General features: G+C 43.0%; 1 protein-coding gene across 1 annotated transcript in view; it reads right to left on the bottom strand.

Moving 5' to 3' along the window:
• Window positions 1-14,919, bottom strand: part of LOC138265851 (G protein-coupled receptor kinase 5-like) — a 377,657-nt gene that overhangs the window by 248,510 nt on the left and 114,228 nt on the right. Inside the window, exon 2 of the mRNA XM_069213945.1 lies at window positions 1,004-1,099. Within this exon, the coding sequence (XP_069070046.1) occupies window positions 1,004-1,099 (96 nt within the window). The remainder of the gene's footprint in view (window positions 1-1,003; window positions 1,100-14,919) is intronic.

A 14,919-nucleotide genomic window follows, 5' to 3' on the forward strand; every position in this document is an offset into this window, starting at 1 on the left:
CATTTGGTTTTAAGTCACTAACAACTTAATTTTTCACACAAGCAGTGGGCGAATATTTAACTCATATACTTATGCATACCTGTTCTGTCAAACCAGCTATAATGTTAAAAACTAAAATGAATTAAAAATTAAAAAAGCCTATTGAAGCACCAAGCTTATAGAGAAAGACTGTAATTGGCTGGGTAAATGTAAACGTTCATATAGGAAAATACACAAAATTAAGTTACATTTAATTTTTTCAGATTTACCACCCTACGTTCGATTCTGCGATTGTTTCTACCCAAGTTCAACCCCCCAACTTCATCCTCACCCGTTATTCTTAAGTCGATAGATCATTTCAACGTAATAAATGTGTTCTGAAGCTAAAAGTAGCAATAGACAGGACAAACACTTCCGAGTTTCATCCCATAACCGAAAATTCACAAAATGACAAACATGCACTTTTTACAAAATTCTAGGTCATCCTTAAAATAAATAGTTATTTTTAATCTTAGAAGGTGTGTAAATCAGCCATTTCTATGGTTGTTATAAACCGAGATAAAACGGGAATCCAGCCTAATGACGTATACCACCGGACTGTAACATGAGAGCTTGCTCAACACAAATTCTGGAGGTGTAGGCAGAATAATAAAGGGCACATCTTTTACACATGACAAAAGTTGGAAAGAAGAAGGAATTTTGAGAAAAAAAGAAACAATGCCAAAAAGTAAGGTGTGCCTTATAATTAAAACAACTCAGAAATTGTAATTAGCCATGAAAGAGGTAAATTCAGTTTGAGGAGCTATAGCAGAGCTGTTGTTTCACAAACTGAGACACGTGGTAACCGAAGCACAGGCCACTTGTATTTTAAGGGAATATTTTGCCACGTCCACAACGGTACATAATGTTAAGTACTGTTTACACATACTCTGTGCTCTAGAGATGAATGTTCAATGACACAGCAATAGAAGAAGGACACAGGGTCTCGCTTCTGATCGTCTGAACATGATGAATGTCTACTCACCCAGACTTTTGCGCAGGTCGTCACACTGGCTGATGTGTGGAAATTTAAGGATGTCCTTCCACTTTTTACTTCGTCCCTTACGCTTCCCGCCACCTCCTGCAGGACACAACAAAAAATGGGGTTTAAGTAACTCTAATCTATGCCAAGGTCCATGCAATATTCCTCTCATAACAGTTAAGGCCTGTGGTGATCAGATGCCATGGGCCCATCACTCAGTTAGTACAGGAGTGGCATTTAACACAGCTGTGCATTCAGAGCGTTGTGGTCTAGGTTCACCTCAGTTGTGCCAATTAGACTAACACTTCTTATAACTGAGGATTTATATCAAGAAGCAAATGACTCAAAACGGCCTAGAGCAGGTGTGTTCAATATAGGTCTAGGTGGGCCGGATGTATGATAGATTTTTCAGGCTAACAATCAACTATGTAAATGTGTTCATCTGAGATTCTCAGTATGCAAATGTGGTACAAGTGGATATCTTGGAAATCTTGCATGTATCTCCTGGACATTGAACACCAAGGCTTAGCTACATTACAACAGTTGTTATTCGCGGTTACCCTAAAGTTTCTACTATCAGAGCCTGGGCCTGAGGCTGTAGGTGGATCTATATGAAGATCGTCCCCAGGCCCATGTGTGTATCAAGTGGTTTGGAGTTGAGGGCATTCCCGGCGGTTGTCATCTCTGTTGGGTGCTATTTACTGCACCTCCTGTCCAATCTAGTGGGAAAGTCATGATACTCTATGGGTTGTGTCTGAGGGGTGCTTCACAAGGAGGACTGCAGACTTACAACAATGCCAACCATGTGTCAGCTGCGGTGTGATGTGTGTCATCTTTTGTGACCATCCAATTTAGAGATATGCCTGTTGTACTTTTCTAGGTTTCTAATGATTGTGCTAGAGCTGTCATGGTGCAGTGATTGTCTTGGACTTGGCCTTAATATGCGTGTTCTGTAACGGAGTTATCACTGGGACTGCCAATGCCGATTACTACAGCCTGTTTGATTGTGTTGCCAAACAGTTCTCAGTAACATGTTTAGCCTGTAGCCTGCTGTGAATGTTCTTTGTTTTTGGCCTAGTCTACTTTGGTTTAAGTTGTCTCATCTGTTCAGGTGTTCCCCTGACCAGTGTCTGCAGGCGTTTCCCTTTCTAACCCAGGTGCATTGAAAGCTTTCGAGCCTGTCTTAGACCTTACGCCAGTGCTGGGTTGGGATTTCAGGACACTTTAGCAGTGCAAAATGGGCCCACTTGAAAGGGCCAGTATATGAGCTGGTTTTTGGTCGTTGCCAGCCACAGCCCACAGAACCAAACAAAAAATACCCCAGACACTGGCCTATTCACACTGGCCAGTTTGGAAGTGCCAGAATAACCGAAAGGCTAGTCCAACACTAAGCTATTCCCAATTAAAAGATACACCGTTTGTCATAGGTCAGGAAAAAGAAAACCAGACCACTGGCAGGACTAGAATGGCAGGTTGGGGAAGAGCAAGTCATATGTCACGTGTGCCCTATATTTGATTAACTACGCAACGACCCTCTGTATGAGAAATGTTCAACATTCCCAGTGACCCAATCTGCCTCAGTGTCTGTAATTTGCTCCAACTGGTTTAATGTGTTTGCAGGAGAATCTTTGCAGCTGAAAGTGCTAGCAGCAAAACCCTTTGTTGCGGTGGAAGAAGAAGGTGCTCTTCAGGTGACTGGAACGGCAACTGCGTACACCACACCTAAGTAGCGTCTCAGAAGGTGACTGGAATGGCAACTGCGTATACCTCACCTGCGACGAAGTTTGCACACAGCGCTTCTGCAAAGAGAGTTCCACAGTGATGGACACCCAGTTTTATTGGGCTAGCCTCCAAGTGTTCTGACTTCGTACTTCAGATAAGAGATCAGTTTGTAGATCTTGAGGAAAGGATACTCTAGCTGAGCATGCTTAACACTCACAGAATTCTTCCAGTGATTTGTAGCAAGCCATATCCAGGTTTGTGGAGGGCAAGAATCAATACAGTTCCGCTTTCCATAACCTGGAAGATGCATAGGGACACTAATTGTGTGGCACTGCCTCACGTTGGGATCAGTCAGGGAAGGTGCCTACAGATTGATTCGAATTATGGGTAACACGAAAGGTACCAAGAAAAGACAATGAAACCCAGTGTGCAGAGGCTCCCATTACACTATAAAATAGACACAAATGCCACATTATTAGCAACCTATGCTTATTATTTATCCAACTGAATTTCAAAATGAAGGCGTCTGCAAACACATTGTTCTCGTAGAGAAAAACAAGCACTGAAAAAGTCAGCAGATCAGGCTGTAATTTGCTAAAGTACACAAAGAGCGTTTGTGCATGTCTGTGCTGGCATATTTTTAAAAAACTATTCGTTTTGCAAATGCTGGTTTGTGTAATTGGAGCAGTCCTGAAGGTATAATGCGAGTCCTGGTCAAAACATTTAAAAATAGCTGGCAGCACTGAAAAAAATAAAAAAAAGGATTGTTTTGTATACCTTTCACGTATGACAACAAATTAAAAATAAAATTATCCTGTGCACTTTTGAGGTGCAAACTAGTCCCTCGTGCACTGCAAAGCAAGCACTCTAGAGGAGGCGCAATATTTCATTAACCTACTAACAGCATGAGCCGAGAGAGAAGCGCTCGTCTGGGCAAAACTAAAGTCTTTGATATGTAAATTTTAAAGAATTGCCAAACAGGTTGGCAGACAGCTGCACTGACAAGCCTGGCAAGCATAGGCAAAGTCAATAGGTCTCGCCTTCACAATGCTAATGCAATGCTATTGACTTTGCCACTGCTTGTTTTTAAATCACTGATTAAAAAAAAAAAGTAAAATTATAAAATATTTCAAAATACTGGAGGAAAAAAACACCTTTTAAGTTATCTTGATACAGAACAGTGGATAAAATATCTTCAATCTCAACAAACAGTTAATTTTCCAAACACTTTTCGCAGGATAAATTGAACAAATTTTTTAAAAGACTGCTGCATAGGATTCAGCTAAAAAAATAACAGACGACTCACTGCAGTTGCTTAAAAGAACATGACACCCATCTGAGGTCCTGAATAAGGAAGTGTACCAACCATTTTAAACAAAAAGCTTGGCAAGGCATTCAGAACTGAACAAATGTTCCAGCTAGTTGGTGCTCACATTGAGCATATTTACGGGCCCTCCAGGTGAAGAAACATCTCATTTCCAGCCATACTAAGAACACCTTCTGCCTCAAATGCTGCCCAGTGTGTGCATCTTCTAGCTCCTCCCCCAGCACTATAAATGATGGCTTTGTGTTCCAAGACCTAGGCTTTCATTGAACATGTGGAATACAGGAGATGAAAGAAAACCAACCTGCTAAAGCCTGCTGTTCAGCCAAACCACAGTAAAAATATACCAGTAGTTGTGCTTTTATAGATGAGCCGAAATGGTTGGAGAGCAACAAGGAGAATCTAAGAGTCGGAAATGGGAGGTGGAAGCAGCACTTAGTGGGGAAAAAGCAAGAAAACATGACACTCCCATGAAGTACTAAAAGTAAGAGAAAAGTAGTTCCCTGATGAGAGCTGTGGAAGGATACAAGTAAACCAAACGAAAAAATGGTAAAGTAGCTATGCTCCCCGGAAGGGACAAAACAGCAGACGCCGAAATAATGCTACTGGATAAGAACCAAGCAAATGAGATTGACAAGAAAGTCAACAGATGATAAGCAGTGGACTGACCCAAAGCCCAAGCACTGGCAAAGCTAACGGGTCTCGTCTTCTTGCTTTGCCAGTGATTTTTGCCAATGCTGTTCAGAAAATAAATCTCCCTTAATGTATCCCATGTGTGAGAATGCATCCCCACACTTTCACACACTGTGTCATGAATCTGCAGCAGCTCCAGTGGGATAACATGGCACACATGCGTCATCACATATTGGTGTGCATATTTCACCATATACGTGAACATATGTCATGATGCAAGGCCTCGACATTCATCTTCGAGCAGTAAATAAAAAGGAACTAAATAAACAGTCCCAAAGGTGCATTGACTGAACAGACCATCCCAGAAGCACACTAGAGGTGATTGTCTCTTCTGAAAATAAAGACAAAAAAATTATGATAAAAAATGGATATGGATCTGAGGAAAGCAACAGACGAGTGAAATTAAACAAAATAGATGTTACAGTGCAGGAGAAACCAAGGAGCGGGAGACCTATCTAATGTTTGCAACAAGGGTTGGGAAGCAGGGAATGGCTCATGGTTAGCAAGGAGGACTTGATGAGGGGTGTCCTAGTTATGGGATCATCAGGCGGGTATAGCTTGGTTCCAGTGACACAGTGTGCAAGGAACTTATGTCTGGGCATACATGTCACACTTAGGGCGATATATCAAAGTACCAAACCAAGCTATATCCAGCAGATGAGCCCATAACAAGGGCAAAACCATTCCTACATTGCTTGTGTTCCAACTCAGGGAGGACCTGGCTTGACAGTTACAGCTGGACTGTTCATTGTAGCAGGATCAAGGCTGATTTGAGTATAGCTGGGTTCAGACTGAGGTGACCTGGTGTGCACAATAACAATGGATTGGGATGCGGCCCCGAACAATACCAGTGGCTGAGATTAATTCAAGTCTTCCATCCATCACTTTTCTTGTATACCTTAGTAATTAGTCATCAATACCACTCTTTATCGAACAAATGATAACTGGATTTCATTGCTTTAAATACACTGTAAATTAATTTGCCAAATTATTTTTCAGTGTTTTCTCTAGCACTCAGCTTGTCACCATACAGGCTTTTCATAGTGCTTTTGCCACCATGAAACAGAAAAGGTTAATACACAAAACAGAGTGAGGCCCACCATTGCTTGTGGCAACAACAGTATAGTTAGACAATAGATAGTTTCACTCCAGTTCAGATCCTGAAAAGTGGTTAGAAGCCAGGGAGTGTTGGGAAGTGAGGTCATTATTTTTGGGCGTACACTTGTCGAATGCCCTTCACAAACAGTTTGCAGACTGAAACTGGCCAGGTCTGCTTTCTGCACTGGTTACAGCTCACAATACAAAGTTCAATTGAAGGCAGTAAATTCCCTCTGTGAGTGGTAGAAGGACATGCACAGTGGGTTTTCTCCACCAAGCTCAATCTCCTCCGCCACGGCGAAGGCCATGTACAGTTCCACATGAGGACACGTAAACACAATATAGCACATATGCAATATAGTGAATATCCATTGTGATGTATATGATGAAGTGACGTGATGTGACCAGCTATGATTTCAATTATGATTTCCTATGTGTAAGGTTATGAGCAACGCACTGGCCTGGGGGGTGAGTTATGACTGAGTTGCTAACTGTTGGTAATTGGGTTACTGGTTGAGGCGGGTGAAACCCTGCTCACGCAGCAACCACAATTTCTATCAGAGGGATGTCACAAGCAAATCCCAATTTAACCTGTGCTTAACCCTCTGTTCGCTTGGCACAAAGCAGTCAAGCTTAACTTGGAGGCAATGTGTAAAGTATTTATGCAGCACTTCAAACAGTTATAAAGTGAAAGCAACACAAGAAAAATCCCACACCAATTTAGAAAAATAGACTAAAATGTAATAAACGATTTAAGACTAAAACAATACAAATCCATTTAGCATAACCGGAGATATGCAATTTAAATGTTTAATGTGAAAATAGTGCCAAAGAGCACAAAAAAAACACCAACTGTGGCTATCTGTTCACTCTGGACCGGTACAAAGTTACAAGTTCAGGCAAACCAAATTTCAGCTCGGGCTGGAATCAGAGACCAAGTTAGGCCTGCTGAACAAACTACTTTAAATCCTGGTTCCAAGAGCTGCGAGGCTGAGATGCTGAGTCCTGCGTCATTGTTGAGGATGCTGTCAACAAGGGTCTTGTGATGGGAAGTGCTGTGTGCAAAATGTGTTGCACACCTGCAGTTACAAAGAAGCTGTGGGGCTGTGATGCAAAGTCCTCCGTTGTTGTCGAGGATGTCAGAGACGAAGGGTTTGCAATATCAAGACCTGCATTGGAGATGCATCGTGCAGAGCTGGTTCCAAGGAGAATGTGGGATGCAATGTGAAGCCCAGTGTTGGGGATGCGTTGTGCTGCAGCAGTTCCAAAGAAGGGCTGTGAGGAGATGTGTCGCACTGCGCCAGTTCTACCCAACGAACAACAGCTGGCCTAGCAGATCACCTTCAGGCCCACTTCAAAGGGTCCAGGACAGGGATGGCATCACTTGGGAGGGGATAAAGCTCACAGCAGGTGCTGGGTTCAAGGTAATCAGAGCCTTTTCTGTCGCTAAGGCTTGGATCAGGAAGCCAGCCAACTAGCCCTTGGAGTCAACATTAACTCTGGTGGTCCTGAGTTCAAGGTGCGGATCCAGTCCTTCTCTCTCAGGCAGCAGGGTAGCAGTCATTCTGGCAATGCAACACAGCAGTCCTTCTGAATCTTCCAAATGTCCAGAAGCGTACTGAAGAATTAGTCTGAGGATCCATTATTTATACCTAGTGCCCACTTTGAAGTAGAAGGTTCTGGAGGTTTCCACCCCCAGAGTTGTTTGGAATTTCCTGCCTTCCTGCCCTGACCTCAGCTTGTCTGGGGTCACAAAAAAACGAGTGTCAAAACACTTTGTGAGTGTGCTGGGCATAGCCTTTGTGATGTGCAAGTGTGGTGGGTGACAGCTTCTCCCCCACATCAAATCAGAGATGGCCCATTCTACCAACACATATTCTCCTTTTGCCTCACTATCTGGGAGCAACACACAAAGAACAACTGCAAGCTACGCCTATTCATTTGACCCAGGATACAGGGTGCAGGCGCCAAACAGTTGGGACAAGAAATGCCAACTTTCTAAAAGAGGCATTTTTAGAAATGTGAGTTAAAATACAACGTTACCATTAAAGAGGGTTTTGAAGTACAATTCTTTAAACAGCAAACTCGACATTCTCACCTGCTCCTAAATGAAAGTTGCCACTTATTAAATGTAATAAGTTAGCCCAGTGTTATCCTATGGGAGAGGCAGGCCATGCAGTAGTGAAAAATGGATATAAATGTTTTTCACTACCAGAACATAAAAGTTAAAAGCACATGTTCAACTTTTTAAACACACTGTACCCTGCTTGATGGGCTGTTTAGGACCTACCCTAGGAGTGACATATGTATTAAAAAGAAATGTTTAGGACTGGCAAAAGGTTTATTGTGACAGGCCCAAATGGCAGTTTACAATTGCACATACAGGCTGCAATGGCAAGCCCGGGACATGTTTAAAGGCTACTCAAGTGGGTGACAAAATCAGCATTGCAGGCCCACTATTAGCAGTTAATTTACAGACCCTGGGTACAGGTAATACCGCTTTACATGCGATTTACAAGTAAATGAAATGTGGCAACTGGGTCTAAGCCAATTTCATCATGTTTAAGGAGGAGAGAGCACAAGCACTTTTAATACTGGTTAGGAGTGCTAAAGTGTGCAGAGTCCTAAGGCCAACAAAAATGACATCAGCAAATATGGAGGAGTAAGGCAAAAAGTTTGGGGGAAGACTACCCTATGGCTGACAGATCAAACACTAACTGTTAATACGCATTTCAGTTGTTTTTAGGGAAACAAATGTAATCAGTGCCCCTTCAACTGAAGTATTTTAGAAGAAATGTTTGTACTTCTGCGAGCTCAATGATAATGCCTCATTAGCAAAGCTTTTTCAATGACGTATGTCATTGCAGGTAAGAGTTCATCTACTACAATAAAAAGGGGAACACAATAATATACACAGATGAAGAATTACTGCATTTCATACAATATGCATTCGTTTGTTTCCATCAGAATAAAATAAGCAATTTCCCCTTAAACTTATTGGTATTGCCACTAGTTAGGTAGAAGGACTGTTTGATATATATTCATCAACCCCACGATTCCACCACTGGGCCACGGTAGATGTCTGAGATTCATTCCATTATCACTGAAGTCATCACTGGCCAATAATACTCCGTTAAATCCAAATTGCTTAATTTCAGTGGTATTTTTGGACCTGCACCAAAATAATTAAAAAGAGAGATTGAATCGCGTCAGATGGCATAGCTCGGATATTTGCACAAAGGGACTAACAAGTCACCATCACCTGACGTAAGTGTGTTGCCTCAAGAAGGCATCAATTGCATACTGTTGACGATCTAGGCAATAGCTGGAATTTACCAATGTATCTGATCAAGTGATAGTGAGATATAATCAGCCACTAGGTCCGTAACAAAGTCATGGTTCCATTTGATTGCCAAAGTCTCTCAGATTATCCTGAGTATGTGCAATAAAATGTGCATATAATTTCCAAATGTGATAGCTGTTGGAAAAAAAACTGAATAATTTGTGTGGAAGCGCTGAGCCAGCCAGAAGACAGCCAAGGAAGGATTCATGAGGGAACTTCAAGGTAGTTTAAAAAATGTTTCTTTGGAAGTACATATGGTTTTTTCAGTTGTCAAAAGAGGCCAAGGCTTTAAAACCGGGCCTGTCTCTAGTAATATCAATAACTATTCTTACTACTTTGAGCCCATGCTAATAGATATATTAGAGAAATGTGCATATACTTCCACACAGGTCTGTCAGAAGAAACTACTGGAATGTGGACATCTGGGGCAAACAGAATACCAAGGGGCCTCATTACAAGTGCTAATTTCCCCCTTGCAAATGCCCCACACCTCCTCTAGAGTTACTGATATCAGGGATATTTGAAACTCGGGAAGGCAGAGAACAACTGAATATTAAGGGCTGTACCCTGAAGGTGTCGCAAGAAATTAGTAATTATTTGGGGCAATTGATAATGCTACATTGATTCCCCTCACCCTCCTTTTTCTGCAGCTAAAGAGTCTGGGTGAGGTACACTGGATCCAAAGAGTTACACAATGGATCGTCAATACCAACATGGCAGGTAACTTCCATCAAGACCCCATAAGAATTACCAGAGCTGTTGGAATAAGGCACAAATATGCAGAATTGCCTATGTAGATTTAATCTTCCCCTGTTTAAGAATTGTGGGTGATGTCATTTTGCACCTGATTTTCATCACTCATTATAAAGTTTATCTCCAATAGAAAACGTGTTGCTGACTATATAACCAGAGATGGTTGCTTTCCCCGTTGTGGCGCAACAATCATGAAGCCGCAAACCCCCCCCCCCCATGACATAGCTTACCAAAGCCACCTTCCAGTCCTCAGCATAACACTGTAACCCAAAACAGACCACGTGAGAAATATTCATGTGTATCATGGTGATGGGCCCAATGAATGATAAAGGAAGAGTCAGAAATCTTTTGAAGAGCCATCGGTTTCCTTAAATACTGTTCCTGGTTCATTACCCAGATTTCCTAGCGCACTGCCGACCTATGAATCCCCACATATTCTACCTACTGACACTTGTAAGCTGACTACAGAGTTTCTGTATTTTATGTAAGCACCATGGCTTTATTATATCCTCGTTTACGATATCACCTGACTACCCCCTTATCTCCTAGCCAAGAAAAAATATGATTACAGAAGTCATTTTGTCTCGGCTCAAATTTGTTTTATCAGCAAGGCTTTAAAGGCGTATGTGGACAGTCCAGGTCTACCCAGAGCAACAGAACTATCTTTGTGAAGGAATAGCCATAGACAAAGAGCACATAGGCAGCCTCGCCCACTGTGAAGATACACCAAGGCCATAGATGGCTCATACAAGGCGCAAGCTGCACTGAAGAAACTTAAGGTGATCCAAAGCCTATCATCACTATCCATATGTACTCCTGACAGACATTGATCTATATCTTCATGGACAGCACTGCTCTGAAGACACACCAATGCCCTAGATTGCTTACCCTAGGGTGCCAACCCCACTGATGATATAGGTAACCCACAGCATGTCAGCAAAGTCCTTAGGTACTCCCTCCTTATCTTGTCAAACAACGTCTTGGTGTCAACTGGTACCAATGATAGCTCAGAATATGTCCCCTTTGCTAATTGTATATATTCTAGGCAGAAATATTAAAGAGGTACACAAAATTAGATCGATATTTTTCTTCTGCCTGTACCACTGTGCCACATTTCGGATGTTTTCATGGAAGAGCATTGGGCGGGTGTCCGGGAATACCGGAGGACAGTATGATGACAGGGGCCAGGCTCCCTAGAACAAAGCAGGTGCCGAGTTTCCTGGAAGACAGCAGGGGCCTGAGTCCTTGGAAGACAGCAGGGGCCTGAGTCCTTGGAAGACGGCAGGGGCCTGAGTCCTTGGAAGACGGCAGGGGCCTGAGTCCTTGGAAGACGGCAGGGGCCAGAGTCCTTGGAAGACGGCAGGGGCCAGAGTCCTTGGAAGACGGCAGGGGCCAGAGTCCTTGGAAGACGGCAGGGGCCAGAGTCCTTGGAAGACGGCAGGGGCCAGAGTCCTTGGAAGACGGCAGGGGCCAGAGTCCTTGGAAGACGGCAGGGGCCAGAGTCCTTGGAAGACGGCAGGGGCCAGAGTCCTTGGAAGACGGCAGGGGCCAGGATCCCTGAACAACAGCAGTGACTGGAGTGCTTTAAAGAGGGCAGGGACCGGATCTCTAAAAACAGCAGTGCCGAAGTCCTGGAAGACATAGGTGCATAGGAAACTGAGAAAGTGTGCAGGATGAGAGTATTTAATCAGAGTGGCAGGGGTATTATAAGGCAGCAGGGCGAGGTTTCAGAAAGAAATTTTAAAAAAATGATCAGAACGATGTCACAGCAAAGGTTCTGGTGTGGGATGAGAAGGGGTTCTGGAAAAACGCAGAACAAGGGATTCTGCAAGATGGCAACCAAGGTTCTCTGAAGGAAGAAAGCAACTTTTCTGACACAAGGCATTGAAGGGATCGTGGAGGAGTATATGGCAGGAGTCAAGAAAGAGTAAAAGCCAGTCTCCCTGGAGGAGAGTTGTGCAAGGTTCCTGGAATAGAGTAAGGCAGGGGTCCTGGAAGTTAGTAAGGATCCTGCAACAGAACAAGGGTCTTGGAAAACAGCAGGTCTTCAGTGAAACGATGGAAACTCTGAAACCATGGAAAAGTAAAATGAGGACAATAAAAATGGGAATATCTTTATATTAAAGAAGTGTGCAGACAGTAAGCATACCGCGAAGCAATATTTTGATAAAGTGCAAACACTTCTTGGAAAAACGGCAAGGTTTCCTGTATAAGGCTTTCAGATTATTTCTAAAAAGTATGCAGCATTGATGTAAAAAGCAAAGGAAACTTAAGGACAGCACAGAAACCTTGCACAAATCGTTTGTTAAAACTAAGACCGTGAAATTGTCAATCACTGAAGTACTGCAAAAACTGCAGAAAACCTTCCTTGAAAATTAACAGAATTCTGGTAACCAATACACGGCACTGAGTAGTCTGCAAAACGTAGAATGGTTGCATAAAGTGCAATATGCTGTGCACAGAATTGTTTTGTAAGTTCATCGGAGTGACAAGGGAAACCCTGGGTGGGCGCCAGCAGAAGGCTTGGCACCTTGTCCATTGTTGCGCCTTTTTTTCATAATGAGGTCTATTTATTTATGTCTTCGGGTTCGGTCACTGTTTGTCCTAAGTAAATGAGCCCTTCCCCTAAGTCTTCACTTCACCGAGGCAACGTTTAAACTGGAAGACGCAGTTTCCCGGCAAACAGGTATGCAAACGTTTTGGTGAGAAAACACGGGTTTCGTGACAAGTGCTGCGAAAGGTCACTAGGTTTCAGCGGTGGGGCGTTATTGAGAGGGTTATGGTCGGCCGATTCCACTGTAGTACGAAGAAGTCCCAACCCCCTCCATCGCCGCATTAGTGTTATATGAATAGTCGCGTGCAATTCCGGACAGATGGCGTCCAACTTCTGGATGCCTCCGCTTTCCACCTCAGCAGCTCGCTCCTTCTCCATGATCCCCCATCTTCCGGGATGCAAAAATTTCCCGCCCTGGCAGACAACTGTGAAAAGCAAAGGTAGAAAGATGCGTGTGCATCTGCCTCACGACCAAAGGGAATGAAGGCCATCATAGGAGTTACTTTTTTGTGTCTGTCCCAGGGCTGTAGCAGAGGACAGTCCTGTGTCCAGTCCATGGAGCAATCCTGTGAATCAGTTCTCAAGTCCGGGAAGACGATGACAAAAATGATAACACTCTGGGAACAGATTGGCAGTGGCTTTCTGCCCACCTAATATGAACTATGAACACATGCCAGGGTATAGTTGCAAAAAGGTAAGTAACTATGCCCAACTAGACCAGCGTGGACCTCTTGGTGCTTATTAGATGCCCAGAGCTGCCCACGAACCATCTATCACAGGCTCGAACCATGCCCGATGATTATGTGGCCAATGCCCTGCTGCCTGACCACCTGTCTACTTCTCAGAGGGTTGCGCTATCCAGTGAGTGGATACCTAAAAGGAACCACCACGACTGCAAAGCACTTTCCCTAGGGAGAGGGAAAGCAACCAGCCAACAAAAAGTTCAGACGAGATCATGTAAAAGTGGTAATACTGCCTGGCATGCATGCACAGCAGCACAATCATTGACCTTTAATAAAACTGTCTGCAGCAGCCTGTTTTACCACGCCCGTCACTGCCTAGCCCCTGCACAGCATGGTCTTGGACATTGGTGGCATCATCGACTTAGGACTAGGCCTGGAAGAACACGCTAAGCCTGCCATTGGCATTATGGCATATTGTCCAGAAGTCCAGTGACCAACTGGCCCATGTGCCGCCTTGATTCAGATCTTGCAATCCAGACTTGGAGGTCGCACTGTGCCTTTAGCCTATCCAAGCTGATATGACAAATACCTTTGTGGTTGGCACCCGAGTACATCATCAAAAAGCACTCGGGGCTTCAAAGGTAATGACATTTGGGAAGCTACTACCAACTGTTATTTCGAAGCTTATTTCAGTTCATTTGGAAATACGCTTATTTAAAAAATGAACATGCAAATAAGACTAAACATCTTGGGATGCTCAAGACCGTGTGTGGCCTAAGGGTATCCTCAGACTTTGCTACCTGTGAATCGGAACTACCATACTTTTGAAGTATCCATGGTTCTAAACCATCACGAGATAAAATCAGCACCATGTACTAAAAGATAAATACTGTGCCTAACCAATATGCGGGTCAGCGACCCAACTAGTTCCACAAACTGAGAAACAGTTCCTAACCCTCTGTTCTTGACTATCTTTTGAACAGTTCTAGTTACAGACCTTTCTATAATGTTAATGCTTATTAAAGTATTATTTCTGCATGCAGAGCTTACTTATTGGTGTAGATTTACTCACAACTTTATTATATAACTAACATCGCCGCATATAGGTGGTGTATGACTTGTTACGTAACTCCAAATAAAATAAAACACAAAAAGTTATTTCTTTTTCGTCCATTAGCCTGCCTGGACACTCCTTTTTGTTTTAGGAGGATATTTGTTTTTTACTGCATCAGATTCAACATTCACATCACCTCTCATTAGCTAAGCCTTGACTACTACACTGAACCATCTAAGTCTGCAAGCATGGCATCCACTTAAAATTCAATATGTAGTGATGGCAAGTGTTGTATGATGATTCTATGCAGAAAATGACAATTTTATGGTTCCGTAACACATTTAAGGCAATGTTTTTAGAATCATGACAGCCTTGCAGTTTATAGGAGTGATTAATACTTGACCTATCACTGCAGTCAGTACCTCAGTTATAGTGGATGCTTTTTGGCACAATATAGGAACATCAATTTTTGACACTGATGGAAATCCTCCATATTCGGTGCATACAGTGACATACTGTTGCTGCCCCAGGATTTTGGACGTAACCGATGAACATGAAAGAATGATATGTGTGCACTAAGCTGGTGTATTTAATAAAAAATAAATGCTGGTATTTATTGGAAGATTAATATTTTTTTGTCTGTGGGAACTGAGATTGTGTATTCAAGCCTTTCTCCCTCCCCTGTGGAGTTTTAC

The sequence above is a fragment of the Pleurodeles waltl genome, chromosome 11 (assembly GCF_031143425.1).
Source record: "Pleurodeles waltl isolate 20211129_DDA chromosome 11, aPleWal1.hap1.20221129, whole genome shotgun sequence".
Lineage (NCBI taxonomy): Eukaryota > Metazoa > Chordata > Amphibia > Caudata > Salamandridae > Pleurodeles > Pleurodeles waltl.